This window comes from Alligator sinensis, unplaced genomic scaffold (genome assembly GCF_000455745.1).
Source record: "Alligator sinensis unplaced genomic scaffold, ASM45574v1 scaffold607_1, whole genome shotgun sequence".
In the NCBI taxonomy this organism is placed as follows: domain Eukaryota; kingdom Metazoa; phylum Chordata; order Crocodylia; family Alligatoridae; genus Alligator; species Alligator sinensis.
The window spans coordinates 1,039,848-1,055,655 of NW_005841935.1; the positions used below are offsets into that span (position 1 = coordinate 1,039,848).

Sequence of the window (15,808 nt, forward strand, 5' to 3'; positions counted from 1 at the left end):
GGTGTTCCCTGCCACTGCATGAACCCCAGGGGGGCATGGGGGGGCCACGTGCCCCTGGATCTGTAAGCGGGGCATGGCAGGCTGCCAGTGCAGGCTGGGGCCAGGGCAGCACTGGGCTGTTCCCGGCGGGGGGCTGGGTTGCACTCAGGGAGGGTGGCAGCGGTGCTGGGAGGGGACCTACTGGGGGTGGGCTGCAGCCACCCCAAAATTTACCATAACCCCTTCACAGCACCACTGCCCCCTGCCACTCCAGAATTTGCTGTAGCCCTTCCCCCTCCAACTGCCCTCTCAGTGCCACAGCAGCCCACCAAGCGTAGCCTAGCCCAGCCCCCACCCAGAAGAGCCCAGTACCCCAGCCCATAGCAGCAGCCTGCCTGCCCCCCATGCACAGATCTGGGGCACACCTCCCCCATGTCCTCCCGGGGTGCACGTAGCAGCAGGAGTCACCCCACCCCGGATGGGCAGCCTCTGTCCCAGCCCCACTCCCTCCACTACTGCTGGGGCCTCAGTCTGGCCACCCCTTCCCCTGCAGCAGCAGCCCGGCCTTGCCCCACACACAGATCCAAGGGCACACGCCCCTCATGCCCTCCCGGAGTGTGTTCAACAGCAGGAGCCATACCCTCTCCTCATGCCCCCTGGACAAGCCACTCACAGCTCTGTCCCACCCCACCCTGGCTGAGCAGCCCCTTCCTCACTCCCTATCCCACTGCTGGAGCCTCAATCTGTCTCTCCCCTCAACAGTAGCAGACCGCCATTGCGCCGCACGCAGATCATGGGGCACTTGCCCCCCATGCCCTCCCGGGCTGCATGCAGCAATCCCATCCTCTGTGCCCCCTGGACGAGCCTCTTGTGATTCTGTCCCACGCCCCAGATGAGGAGCTCCTGCCCCTGCCTCACTCACCACAGGGCCTTGATCTGCCCCCCTCCCAAAACAGGAAAAAATATTAAGGGGTACATGAGCTGAAACTTTGAGAAAGAAGGGGTACACTTGTTAAAAAAGGTTCAACCCCCCTGACATAGATGGTATTTGCATCATCTGGACTGAACCCCTGGACTCACTCCTTGACTTCCACCTGAGGTTTACCAACTATCACCCCCTGATCAAATTCTCTCTGGAATATTCTTATACTAACATCAACTTTCTAAATACCATGATCCACATCTGGAACAGTACCCTACAAACCCATATATACAAAATAACGTACAGACCACCATATTTACAACCACAAACAGACCAATAAAAGCTGTAAATCTCTAGTCAGGCCCTCAGATGCCACGGCATCTGCTCTGAGAACACTCCTGATGCCAACCTAGCCAATATGAAACCTGCCTTCATACAACAAGGACACTCTAGCACGGAAAGGCTGATCACAAATACCCAGGGCTAAAACCAGTTAGAAATGGATTGTCCTTAGAGATAGTTGCTATGAAATATCTGGAGCTTAGTAAAGATTCCAGACCAGGTATCACTGAATACCTGCTATAATACAAAAAGAAATTGCCTTGTGACCACACCCCTTGGTGGTCACCTTCCACACAACACTTGAACCAGTAAGAAGAATCAAACAGCCTCTACTTGAAAAAGATCAGAACCTGAGAGAAATACCCCCAGCCCTTTTCCCCTAGACCACACTCCTGACTTTCAAATAACCCCCTAGCCTTGCCTAACTCATCAACAGAAGCAAAGTCCCCACAGATCAGACTTCAAACAGGATGCAGCCTTGCCTTAACAATTAATACAAAACCTGTCAAAATGCCTCCACTGCTAAAATGATCAATACTGCCCACAACAAACCAAGCAGAATCCACAGATCTGACATATCTACCCCCGTACATGGTATAATCTCATCCAATGCACCAAATGCCTCATGGAAACCTATGTGGGTGAAGCCAGACTAAAACTATACACCAGAATGAAAGATCACAGGAAATAAATTATAGACAGAGACACAAACACACATAGGAGAGAACACTTTTCACAGAACCACCACTCACTTTCTGACCTCACTATCCCAGCTCTCAAGAGATATTTACAAAACTCCTTCAAAAGATGAACCTGGGAATAATGATTCAAAAACTGGCTAGACACTGAGAACCAAGGAATGAACACAGACATTGACTTCACAGCTTACTATAACCTACCTGGTAATCTCTTTTTCACTCCACAGGTGGTAAAGATGCTTCCCTTTTCAATTATCTTGACCCTCCATTAATCAAGCTATCCTTTGTTTTGCAATTTTCTTGTCTGTTAGTTACTCCTAGGAATGTGTCTTTTCTCCTATTTTGCAAACCTTCAGACCACCCCCTCCCCTCCCCCCCAACAGAATTTTTTTAATTTATGGGACTGACTCCTACACTGAATCCTTTTTTGGTGGTGGTGGTGGTGGTGGTACTGCTTGACTTTCAGGTGGTTGAATTGCTAGGTTCCTCTAGCCATCTTCAGGACATGAAGGGTTAAACCAATGACACTTTTCTCCGTGTTCTCCTTCAGGTGGTTTGTAGAATACAAGCTTTTCACTGTACTGGGTCATTTCTTTTTCTGCTCAGACAGTTTCTTATGGAGTGTATTTCCTTTTATTCCTTCACCCTGATTGTCTGTGAACAACTTAATGAGAGAGACTCTCCAGAGAAACTTGAATAAATGCACAGCCTCTTCTAATACCTGCTGTACTATGTGAATGTTTGCAGAAAAGCTATTCAGTGATGCCTGGGCCTGGAATCTTTACTCCAGGCCTTTCATATAAGTGATCGCTCTCAGAAGACCACCCATTTCCATTTGTGTTTAGCCCTAACTGTACCTGTTTTTTCCTTAGACCTGAAGTAGAATGCACTGCATTTAAAAGCTCGCTTAAGGCTAACCAACCACATAACTGGTCCAATAAAAGATACCGCCTACAAAAATCCTTACCTCTTGCATCTTTTCACTTCTGTTACACATATGATCTATGAGAAATGTATGATCTTATAAACTAACTAAATCAGAAACATATAAAATAAATTTCAAACCAGAGGGCTTACTTTAACCATTCCAATATAATTTAAAGGTGGTTATAAAGATGGCATATTAAAAAAACATGGTATGCAAAACAAGGATGCCTATTATTACCCCTACTTTTTGCTATGGTAATGGAATTGTTTGTCCAGTCAGCCAGAAATAATCCAAATATACAGGGAGCAAGCAGGACACTCTTCCTGTTGTGTTTCAGTGGTAGAATCCACATCTGCCATGCAGGAGACCTTGGTTTGATTTGCAGAAGTACATGCAACTACAGTCATTGAGGCACCAAACATTTAGACTCAGCCTGGTGTTTGGATTCTGTCTCAATGGCCTAAGGGGGTTACGAAATGTCTGGGCAGCCTCCACTCCTCCATAGTGTTGCCTAGGCATACATGTTGAAGATCTGGGTGACCTCCCACACATACACCATGATCCAGAAAGATTCAACAGAGGCCTATTAAAGGTAGGACAAGAAAAACATAACATTATTCATTACCAGTGAGTCTAGTTTTGTCCATTTAAGAACCCAAACTTCAACCGCACCCCCCATTGGTATTTTTCCATGATTAAAACGAAATGCCACTATATACATCTATAAATATGTATCACTTGAACACAATATTTTATTGATATATTAATAATTTTATAACAATTTAGAAGCCTACTAGTGCCTCAATCGTCATGATGAAATAAATTCTAAATGCCTATACATTTTGGCATTTGATTTCGTTTTTTTTATTATGGAAAATCAGAACTCCCCCTATCCCCTTCACTAAGCAGGATGAGGGTCCAGCTGCAGCTGTCCCCCCCACAGTTTTGTGGTACCGCTGGTGCTCTGATCCAGCCCTTACTCCCAAAACACAGTCCCCCCAGCCCTGCTTGTGCTCCTCACTCCCAACCTGCAGCCCCTGGCCCTACCAGTGCCCCTCACTGCTGACCCACAGACCCCTGGCCCCCCTAGCCCTGCCAGAGAGGGCCCCCCGCTGCTAGGGCTACAGGACCATGCTGCTCACTCTCTGCTGCATGGGCACCAGCTGCAGCCAGCCAGCAGCACCTGAGCCCCAGCTGCTGTGTGGGAAGCAACAGCTTGCTGCAGCCAGTGTGAATCACAGACCCCACTGGCCCCCTGCTTCTCTCTGATGGTGGCACAGCTGAAGCGGAGCTCATGGGGAGTGGGGGAGTATGTGGGCTCCCTGCTGCAGGGCTACATGCCCTGCTGCCCTCCCCCAAGAAACCTCCACAGGCCAGCAGGCAGGACCCAAAATGGGAGGGCAGAGCAGGGCAAGAAGCCTCAATGTTGCCACTGCCATGAGCCCTGTGCTAGTCATGCTGCCATGGTGAGGTGCCCCCTGCAGGCCCAGCAGCAGCAGGGGTGGTGGTGGCACTGTGGAGTTGCGCCCCTTGCCCTCCACCCCAGCAAGGAGGGGGGCGCCTCATCGTGGTGGCATGGCCAGAGCAGGGCTCCTGGCAATGGCAGCACCAAGCCTCCCCACCCCACTTTGAACCTCCTGCACTGGGTCCTGCCTGTTGGACTGTGGAAGCCAGGGGGAATGCAGCAGAGCAGGGACCCCTGAGCCCATGTGCCCTCCCCAATGCATTGCCTCTGGTACAACAACCTGTCCCTGGGAGTGCACACATAGGTGAGAAGCCAGCCCTCCTCTTCACCAGATGAGCCAGCTGTGGCTCTGTTCCACTCCCCCAGCGGGCCCTGCAGTTGTGCATTCCGCCCAGGCCCTGCGCACCACCCCAGCTGGGTAGCACCCCCAGTCCCCAACCCTGCCCCATTTCCCCCCTCACCATGGGGGCCTCAATCTGCCCCTCGCATTACCTATGACCTCCCCCATGAGACTTACCTGCAGGCAGCTGGGGGAACTGCTCTCCACCACTGTCTGTACTACATGTGGCACCCTCTGAGTCTTGCTCCCCCCAGGCCCAAGCAGCCCCTTGCAGGCTGGAATTCTCTCAGCCATCAAATGGAAACCCACAGTTTCCCACGTTTTTCTCCTTTAAAGGAGAAAATCTGGGTTTTTCTGCGGCAAAGAGAACACCCAGATCTCTGTTCATTACAAAACCAATTAACCTACTACCTGAACCACAAAAGGAGAAAAACAACACAGAAAAGTTTCTGGGTTTAAAGTTAACTACGAAAAGTCACAACTCCTAGACATTGGTATAGGACCAGATCAATGAAGAGAGACAGTTATAAATATAAATGGGTAACTACTTCATTAAAATACCGAAGGGGGAATACTACTAAAAAAAAAGGCAGGACTTGTATAGCTACAATTTTATTCCTTTGATTGAAACAAGATTCTAAAACAGATTTATAGAACTGGCCAAAATATGAAATTTCATGGTTAGGTAGAATTACAGCAATTAAAATGAATGCTCTAGTCTAGCTTGCTTTACTTTATTATTCCAAACACTACCTATTGTAGTGTCAACAAATCTTTTGCATGAGTAGCAGACTATGAAAGATAAATTTATTTAGGGAAATAAGAAACTTAGATTTAAGAATTCTATCCTGAAAAGACTTCAGCAAAAGGAGAAAGAAATTTAAGCTTCCAAACATTAAGTATTACTTTGGTAGAAAGAAAAGTAGGGCTCGAAGGGACTTCCAGAGGTCTAGTCCAAGCTCCTTGAGGCTGGATCATTACATACCATCCCTTATCTAACCCATTCCTAACTCTACACAAATCAACCTTGTCACACAACTGCAAGGCAAATTGCCCAAAGACATCAAAAGCACCCTACCCTACCACAAGTGAAACAGAGAGACAAGTCAGTGTCTAACTGCTGCAAGGATGTTAAAATGCACTCAAGAGAACTAAGGAAGAAGGTCAAGCCCCCACTACAGAGTAAGTTGACAACATTTTGAGTAGGTAATTTTTCACAATTACTTTTGGATATTTTTTTTGGACTCTTAATTGAATTCAAACTCAGCATTATTAAAAAAAAAAGACAGATGCCAGAAATCTTGTGCCCAAGCATGTTAAGGACCATAACTTACTGCTAACTCTTACCTTCTCACCCACTCTGCATATTAAAGATTCTAGTCTCTCTTCAATTTCAGATGGCTCGGATGTTCTCCTCCTTTTATGAGTTTGCCCTGTTTCAACATATTAATAAAAATCAAGAATAAAGGTTAAAATTATTCCTTGCTTAATTTTTAAGAGTTTGCTTAACGGTTCTGTCAGCCCCATTCTCATTCTATTTTTTTACTACACCAAGGACACACAACATTACTACTGTTATCCAAGACAGACCAAATAAATGTTAAAAATAACAAAGACAACATTTGTACTTCTACACAAATCTTACTCTTCATACAATGCCCAATTTTGACATCTTATTAGGAAGTAATTTCACAATGCCAATAATAGCATATTATAAAGCTAAAAAAATGACTGGAGAATTAACTTTATTAATTTTATGTTCCCTATTAAGCATCTCATTGTGTTCTCTGACACCTATGTTAAAATGTGATGAACCTTGAGCAAGGGATTGTATCATAGATCCCTTTTAATGTATTTACACTTTTTTAATTTAGGAAAATGACTAGACACTTGAGACTAAATCCAAAAGTTAAGTTCCTAAATACCTTTAGGGGTCTGACACTGGCAAACTAAAAATAAAACGGAGACTTATTAAAAGGGTTTAAAAGTTGAAACAATGATTTGGAATTCATCTCTGCTAGTAAAAGGTAAAAAACCCAAGTGGTAAAATAGTAGATTCTCTACCCATGCAGAATTTTATTATTAATTCATTTTTAATTATATATGCCCAAAGTGCTGAACCTATTCTATTTTTTTCCTACATACTGTTACGTTGTTCATGTCACTAATATCTGAACATACTCTAACAGTGCTTTAAGCCAATGTTGCCATTCTGTCTTCTCCTGAGGTAGTGGTGGGAGGAGATTTTTACATAAAGTTAGCTCATCTTGTTTTATTTCTTAAAGCATACATGTCATTCTGTCCATTTGACAAGCCAGGTAGAACGCACTTTGTCTTTGCAGCAGAAGGTGGTAAGGCTGATGCTAGTCCTCTATTCCCGAGGAAGTTAATTCCAGACAAGAATGCACTCCCTGCACAAACATGTTTTCCCATTTGGGCAGAAGATTCCACCATGCCAGAACAGCAAAACTGTCAACAACAGTCTCCCCAGAGCCATAGATAACACTTTAGATGCACTGACTCCAAGCAGCTGAGCACCTTGAAAACATGAAAAGTGACCTAAACTTGATTTTATGTTATAAAGAAAAAGAGCAGAGGGCCAATCTGATGTCCCTACTGCAGCCTACATCACTGAGAAGATATATTGCAGCATTTTTACTGTTCAGATTTCCTAAATGCTGATGGCTTATTCCTCAAGTGTACAGTAAACCTGATGGGAAATGACAAAAAGTGTGTAGAACAGACTGGGGTCACTGTCTGCCAGGACAAGATGATGCCAAGGCAGCAAGAAACAGTCTGTGACAGACTGATCTGTGTTCTTGCACTCCTCACCAATACCACAGACTGAACTGACCAGTTACTGTGGTCATCTTTAACCAAAGAAGGCTGCACACTAGCTCTTGGTCATGTTTATGTTTAGACAGATGCTGTCCATCTATAACTGATTTTGTGAAGGCACTGGGATACCTTGGTAATACTGAGATGGCTGTATAAAAAGGTAAAAGTAGAGCAGTTAGTCATCTGCATATGGCTAGCACTTGTAGTCAGTCTATCCAGTAGCTGCACATGGAACAGAACTCCAGGATATCAGGCAGACTACTGGTTGCTATGAGGGAGAAGATCCATGTGAAATAGCACACTAGTTTTTTGCAGTGCTTGTTGCTGGATTCTGTTGCGAATAGTACCGACATGCTGTGCTAGTCCATATCACTCCTTATAAAGGAATTTCACAGTTTCAGAGTGATAGGAAGCCTCTTTTGGTCTATAATACAGCTTCACAGGCTAACAGAAACATTTCACCCTTTGTTTCTGCCTTCTCTGTTCATCTAGTGTAGTGTGTCAAAAATCAAAATCTAGGTGGACAATGTGTATGTAGATAGCCACTTTTAAACAGTATACTGATGTGCAAGGCTTATATACAACAATAATTTGCCAGATCCACAGATCCTAAGTAATACTGCATGAATGCTTCCCTATAACATCATAGGCCAGAGGTGTCAAACATGGCCCACAGGCCAGGTCTGCCCTACACAGCCATTCTACCTGGACTATGGGACTACCAGCAGTTGGACCCCCAGAAGTTGTGGGTCATGACCAGGGGAAAGTGGGCAGTGGGAGGCCTGCTGCCAAATCCATGGACCTCAGGACATGGTGACTGCGGCAACTGGTGACAGTAAGGTGAGAAAGGGCTCACACAGCCCCAATCACCCTCTGCATGCGATGCCTACCTGCCATGCCCCTGAATCTCTGGCCATTGGTCCCTGCCCCATGCCCCATACTGGAGCCAGAGATGCTGCTGTGTACCCCAAGTCCGAGCGAGAGCTACCACCACCACCACCATGTGCTCTGGGTCAGAGTTGGAGCTGCTGCTTCCTCATGACTTGGGCTGGATACAGCCCAGAGAATGCAGATCCAGCCCAGGACACGGGAGGAGTTTGACCACAGTTAGAGGCAGTTATGGAAGACAGCAGAGCTCCACATCGGTCCACATCGGAGGATCCTGCACAGGGTCGCAGGACCCACAGCACTGCCGATGCAGATAGGATACATTAGGAAAAATACAACGCCAACCAGAACTGCTTCCACAGACGTTACCTCACACGTTCCTTTCCTGACGTGCACTTAGCACCTGCTACTTGACAAGGAACCCCAAATGGCTGACAGGCCCTGGCCCCTGCCCCACACCCAGCAAACCATACAAAGCCCTTGGGAACATAAGGCTCGCATTCGTTTCCCCAAAGTAAAACGAGACGCGGCCACGCTCCCGGCACGGGACCGAGAGCAGCACGCGGCCGACACATTCACCCGCGCGCGGATCCCAGAGCCCAGCGCCTACAGCTGGTCGCAGGCAGATGCCCAGGCCGCGCCGGGAGGCGCTCCGCCCCCCGGGCAGGAAGCGCGGCGGCACCGGGGACGCGTGCGCGGGCGGGTGGGCGAGAAGCTGCGCGGAGCGGAGGCCGCAGCGGCAACGGGCGCTTCTGGCGCGCTCTGTTCCCCCTCCCCACTTCCGGCCGGCCACAAGCGCCTTCCGGGGCAAAGGGCTGGGGAAGAGGAGGAAGAGGCTCCGCAGTAGCTTCCGCCGCCCTCTACCCAGCCCGGAAGTGGCGCAGGCGCTCTATGACGTGGGCACGCGAGACCGCCGGGACATCTCGGCTCGGACTAAGAGTTTAGCAAGTGCTGCGGTCGCCGTGAGCCGGCAGCCTGAGTCGGCGCCCGAGTAAGAGCCGCCTTCTCCTGGGAGGCCCAGCCCCTCCCCTCCTCTCAAGGCCTATGTCTCCGTGGGCTACAGCGCGCCCGGCCCGGCCCGGCCGCGCCACTCACGGCGGGGCCCCCCCCCCGGCCTCCGCACTTGTCACGGCGGTGCCTCCCCGCGGCCTTCGGCATTTGGCCGAAACCAATGCTTCGGTCTCTCCGGCCGGGGCCGGGGTCCGGCTCGGGCCCGGCCGCCTCCACCACGTCTCCGCGGGGCAAGCTCTGCGCTGCGGCCGAGGCTGCCTCGGGCCGGGAGGCAGTTGGCGGCGCCGAAGGCTGCCAGGGGTGCGGATGAGAGACAGGCCTGCAGCCCTGCGCCACGGGCCAGGCCTTTGGCCCAGGCCCTGGCTACACGCTCTGTATGCTCTGCGATTCACTGGTCAGTTGCACAATAAGTTTAGACCAGCTGCAAGTGTAAAGTAATTGTCCCACCATAAAAATGCCCTTGGCTACAAAAAGAACCAACCAGCAAAAAAGTTCTTGAAAATGGGTGATATCTGTAGCTGGTTTCTATCCAGCTTTCATTTGAATGTGCAACAGCCCCTGAGGCGCCAGAGGACCTATTGCAGGATAGCAAGGGGGGACACTGGAGATGGGGTGTCTGCAGTGACTTGGCTCAGGGAGGTACCCATTGTCTTCTGCGCTGACAACAGACTTGCCTGTTTAAAACCATCTCGTAACCTGTTTGCTTTACGTGGCCCTCGCTGCGAACACCTGGTACATAGTTTGCATTTTCTGGAAATTTGCTGTGCCATTGAACTGCTACCTGCCTGGTGGAGGTTCAGGCTGGGGGGGGGTCCTTCTGAAAAAGTTTCACAATAAGAGAGAGAACACCAGACACAGCCAGAACCATGTGCTGGTTAAGAGTTCCTAACGTTTTTCTTCACCCCATTCCCCCAGCATGCTATAAAACCTCCATGGCTTGCCTCACCTATACCTGGATGCAGTGAGTGGGACTTGGTGGCCACTCATCTGAGCAGCAGCAGTACAGAGCCTCACTTGCCTGCCCACAGCCACCACCCAGAAGATGGAGACGGTGGGGCAAGCCCACTCCCACCCCTTCCTTGGGACTCGCCTCAGCCCAGGGGGACTGGGCCAGGCAGACCCTCTGAAATGTGCTCATGGTCCTCCAGGGGGACGCTGCCCCCCTGTTTGAGAGCCAGTGTTCCAGATGCAACATCCCTCTGCCTAGTTCATTGCTGCATCTTGTGGGTTTGGTTGACTTGTATTGATAGTTTCACCACTGGGATAAATGCCTTGCAGCTGCTGTTTTGTTAGGAAAAAAATGGTTGCAAAAAGGTTGTGAATTGTAAATAGTTCCTCAACCAAAGCATTTCCAGGATGAAGGGTGTGGGGTTAGACATGCTTCCTTCAGTAGCCAAACTCAGCAGAATTAGCTTCCTGCAAATGAGAGCAGAGGGAACAGGAGGCCTATAGGGAGGAAGAACTGTACCTTCTAGCATCAAACTCTAATCCCCTGTGCAATAGTTGACCCACTGATCCATCACACAGTTGTAAACTGGCCAGGATTTTAAAAAAATAGTTATTGCTTAGGTTTAAAGCCATCTGGCAAAATTAAAGTGTGGAGGGGACTGCACAAGTCTCCTGTTCACTACTTAGTCTGATATTTCTGCTCTCAGTTATTTGATGCTGGGGATCTTAGGACAGATCTTTGATTACTTCTTCCTTGAAATCAGTTGTATATTCTTAAAATGTTGTCCTAATAACAGGATAGAACTTGCAGCTTGCTCACTCTTTTGCTGTTGTAAGACAGTGACAGTAAAAAACTGCAGAGAAATATTTTTTAACAATGAGTTTCTTTTCTTTTAAATGTATATGTGAAACTGAAATAATGTTACTTAGTGTACATACTAAAACGTTGTTTGCACCTTTTTTCTTTAGGGAACTTATGCCTAGCTCTGGTGCTGTAGCAATGATTTCCTCCTCGGAGCTGCTGGCTGGAGAAGATGAAGTGGAGTCTTGTGTATTAAAATTTCCAGATCTGGATCTGAAAGAATCTGTTCCTCTCACATCCAAACCTAGGCTGAAAGTGGAATTAGATGCCAGTGTGAGAAAGAAGTATGCATTTGCAAAGAAGAAGGTATGTTTTCTCTCACTTTATTACATATGTTCATTTTATGTAGCACAGAACAATATTCCTTCATTAGTTTGAGTGACTAAATTCATAGAATCACCATTTTGTTCATACCAGTTGCCTTACTTCTTGTTATTGTATTTGGCTGTAAATTAATTTGTTGTCATCACATTATTTAAATCAGAGCTGTCCAACTTCTAAGCAGCTGGGGACTGTATGCCCCATGGGATGAATCAGTGGGGGCTGCACTAGCAGAGGCCATGGGCCCCCTCAGACTGCACCTTGCACACACAGGTGGGTGCTTCCCCAGCCCACTGCACTGTGAGTGAGGACAGGTGATTTCTTTACCCTGTTGTACTGTTTTCCAGGTGGGTAAGTGCTTCCCAATCCCATTATACTGAGCACATGGACAGGTACTCATTCACCCCACTGCACTGCATGCACAGAAGCAGGTGCCCAGCCTCACCTGCAGCTTTTTGCAGGCTCCTTAGTGGCATCATGCTGCACAGATGTTCCTGGGGCTGCTGGCTTCCCTGGCACCATGGGCTGTGCCATTTTGTGCTGCCCTGCTCTGCCCTGCTCCCAGAGGCTGGGTTAGGCAGTGAATACTAGCCCTAAGCCCCCGCTGCTGCTGCAGGCAGAGTGAAAAGGGCATGGGCAACCAGGTTGTAGGAGGGGAGAGAGAATGAGTCCATAAATTAACTCCTTGTGGGCTGCTAGTTCAGGAGCCCTGATTTAAACTAAAGGAGTCAGCAGTGTCATCACCATTTATTTACTTTAAAGGACTGACATGATGTGAAGCCATGACTCAGCAAAGCACCTGAAATCATAGATAAATAAGATGGAAAAGGGCTTTAGTGGTCAGCTAGTTTAGCCCCCTGCTCTGTGCAGTACTTAACCACAGACTTAACTTTAAGTGCTTTGCTCAACAGTGTGGAATTGAAATATGGTGATATATATTTGAGGACTTTGCTGATATCTGAAGAAGAGACTTCACTGCATTAAATTGGTGCTGCAGGATAATAACTTCCTATTGCAAAAAAGATGTAAATACAAATTCAAAACTAAGTTTCAAGCCTAGAGCAGGGATTGTCAGCCTATGGCTCCCACACCAGATCCAGTTGATGGTCAGACTCGATTCAGGGCAGCACAAGGAATCAGGCAGAATGCAGCTGTGCACAGCTGTCTTTCCCCTCAGCAGTTTCCTACTCTGTAGCCTTCCCTGCTGTCTCCTACTTGCACTTAACCTCATTGCAGCAGGGCCGGGTATCTGCTGCTATACCCCACATGTTGCATTGATCAGTTACAGCATTTGTTCAGACTTAACAGAGATGCAAAGAACAGCAGGTGGTTAATTCTTCAGCAGTGATTTGAGTGTGAACTTCCATTTCAATATGGATTGCTGCCTGGGGTAAATGAAGGTTATTACAGTTTTAAGTAGAGGTGCACCCGTATATCAGTCGCATTTCGAATCAGCACAGATAACAGGAAAATTAACATAATTGGCAATCGGCTTTTTTTGGCCAATAATATCAGGGATAAATGCTGCGTGCATGCATGCATGCAGCTGTGGCATGCACACAGCTGGGAATGCAGCCCGGCAGCTTGGAGAGCAGTGTCTGGCAGTAAGTCTGTGGGCGAAGGGGCATCAGGGGAGAAGGGGGGTGTGCAGATTGAGGCCCCCATGGTGAGGCAGGGAGTAGGGCAGGGGCAGGTGCTGCACAGTCAGGGCGGTGAGTGCAACTCCACTGGGAGTGGGACAGAGCCATGGGAAGCTCATCTGGAGGGCGCGTGGGGTGGGGGGTGGTTCCCTGCCGCTGTGCGCACCCGTGAGCAAGCCATGGGGGGCATGTGCCCCCCTGGTTTGTGCACAGCATGAGGGCGAGCTGCCCATTGCGGGCTTGGGGTCAGGGGCTGCACCAGCCTCTTCCTGGTGGTGGGGTTGGGCTGGGGCTGCACTCCAAGCAAGTGCGGGGTGGGGCGGATGGCAGTGGCACTGGGAGGGGGGCTACAGGCTGACTACGGGGAATTTTGGGGTGGCTGTAGCCACCCCTCCCAGTACCACTGCTACTCACCCTGCCCCCTCCCGCCCCGAGCGCAGCCCCAGCCTCCCTGTTGGGAAGAGGCCAGCGCAGCCCCTGGCCCTGAGCCCACAGTGGGCAGCTCACCCTTGCCCCTCACACAATTCCAGGGTGGGGGGGGCGCACATGCATCCCTCAGGGGTGCGTGCAGCAGCGGGAGCTGTCCTGTGCCCCTCGGATGAGCCACCTGCAGCTCCATTCCACTCCTGGTGGGGTCACATTCATGCCCTGGCTGGGCAGATCATGCCCTTGCCCCTGCCTCACTCCTTGCCTCACCATGGAGGCTTCGATCTGCGTCCCCCATGCCTCTTCCACCCTGACAGACCTTCCTACTGGATGCTGCTCTCCAAGCTGCTGGCTGCATTCCTGTAAATCGGCTGTTGGATTGGTATCGGCCGATATGCCTCATCAATAATCAGCCATTGGTATCAGCCAAGAAAATCTTTTACATGTTCTTAGGTGGGGGCTTTTTTAACATATTGCAAAGTATTTTGACACTATCTGCTACTTTCATTGATGCTCACAAGGAAATAAAAGTAATATGAATGTTATGGTATCGTGGACATATCTATGTGTATATTCCCCAAAACAGCAATGTATGACATGATTCCACATAATAAAAGGCAAAGGGGTCAAATCCCCTGAAGTATAATATTTAGTTTTTCCTTCATTTCCCCTAAATATCAGCCCCTCTCGTGAACCTGTTCCCCTTTTTCCCTCCTTCCCTCTGTTTACTATTTGTCCCACTTAGCTGCCAGCCTGCTGAAATGTCTGAGGGTCTGTGGGGTCCAGCCTTGTGGTGAGGCAGAGAGGTGCAGTAAAAGTAGAGAAAGAAAATATGTTTCCTTTGCTGTCTGGGTTCAACCAATTTTAATGGTTCCTGAGGGAAAGGCATACATTAGGATGAGAACCAGGTACCAGGAAGATATCCATGAATATCTTGGCAATAGAGTTGCATATGCAGCCACATGAGCCTCAGCTGTAGGCAGCTGCATTTGTCCAGGCATCAGCTGGGGGAATAGTGGGCATGCAAGATGTTTTAGGGGCATTTTAAGACTGTGGCACTATGGAGGATCCCAGAAGGCACAGGGGAGGTTCGTCTGTGAGAGCAGGGTTCTAATTAAAGTACGAATCTCAGTTGCCCCCAAAGTGACTGAGTGGAGCTAGAACTGCAAAGCTGTTGCTGATTTTTATATCCACCTATTATATATTAGCATTAGCCAGAGGCATCAGAGTACAGGGAATATCATTCTGATGCTTTGTCTTGTGAGTAAAGGTTGGAAATAGCATGATTGTTTGAGGCAAGCAGAAGAAGGGGAAAAGCATGGGAAATGCTTCTTTTGTTTCTCTAGTGGCTTTGGGCCTAACCCTGTCAGTGTTCCCAAAATGAAATCCTGAGCTCCCTCAGTTTCCATGTTATCATAGGACCTGTTTCCAAGGAGACTCAGATCCTTATTAGGTTAGATTAAAAGCATCATCAAAAGTGAGGACTCTGAGGAGAACTGCAAGGTAATTACTTAACCAAACATACCTAGTAACTGTGAAGCCTAGTTAAAGCACCAGATAGATTATCAGTCACCAAGCTTTGTCTTTCATCTAGATTTGGGTCATGAGAGATTGTTTCACAGAATCACAAGTCTGATGGATGGAATGTTATGATTTGCAGGCATTTGCCCTCTTTGTTAAAACGAAGGAAGTGCCAGCCACAGCTAACTGCCCTTCGACCATCTGCGGGGAGGGAGCATGGTGGAAATGCTGCAGGCAAATGTTCAAAGACCTCTCCAGCATTCACAGACACATAGCTACGCAGCATGTCAGTGACATCAGGCAACAAACAGGTTTGATTTTAAAGCAGTTGGCTGCTGAAGCTAGCACCTCAAGTAACCCAGCTTCTGTGGACAAGGCCATTAGGCTAAACGGTCCCACTTGTAACAGCCCTGAGATATCTGTTAGGCTCCCAGACACAAGCCACATTAGCTTTGATGAACTAACAAGGTAAGACATTGCCTCAGCGATATAAAAATTGTGTTACTCACTGTGAGCCAGACATCCGCCACTTTGAGCATGTTGCATCAGTTGAACTCCAGCCATTAAAAAACAGGTTTTTGTTACACTGGTGTAACTTTTATGAAGATATAAACTTTCTCTCCTCAATATGTTCAGATTCTCTCTGTATAGTTACTCAAAATCACCTGGACTCATTCCT

General features: G+C 48.3%; 2 protein-coding genes across 7 annotated transcripts in view; one reads left to right on the top strand and one right to left on the bottom strand.

The window, feature by feature from the left end:
• The window catches only part of NCBP1 (nuclear cap binding protein subunit 1), a 54,940-nt gene extending 45,382 nt beyond the window's left edge, over nt 1-9,558 (bottom strand). Inside the window, 3 exon segments of the mRNA XM_025199089.1 lie at nt 6,022-6,107; nt 9,011-9,260; nt 9,496-9,558. Coding sequence (XP_025054874.1) covers nt 6,022-6,107; nt 9,011-9,260; nt 9,496-9,558 — 399 coding nt within the window.
• Nucleotides 9,230-15,808, top strand: part of TSTD2 (thiosulfate sulfurtransferase like domain containing 2) — an 87,894-nt gene continuing 81,315 nt past the window's right edge. For 5 of the 6 annotated variants that reach the window (XM_025199059.1, XM_025199058.1, XM_025199057.1 and 2 more), the window contains exons 1-3: nt 9,230-9,391; nt 11,329-11,527; nt 15,269-15,597. In XM_025199059.1, the coding sequence (XP_025054844.1) occupies nt 11,336-11,527; nt 15,269-15,597 (521 nt within the window). In that variant the 5' untranslated portion in view covers nt 9,230-9,391; nt 11,329-11,335. Of the gene's footprint in view, nt 9,392-9,515; nt 9,806-11,328; nt 11,528-15,268; nt 15,598-15,808 lie in introns of those variants that run through there. The other variant, XM_025199055.1, reaches the window with a different exon arrangement.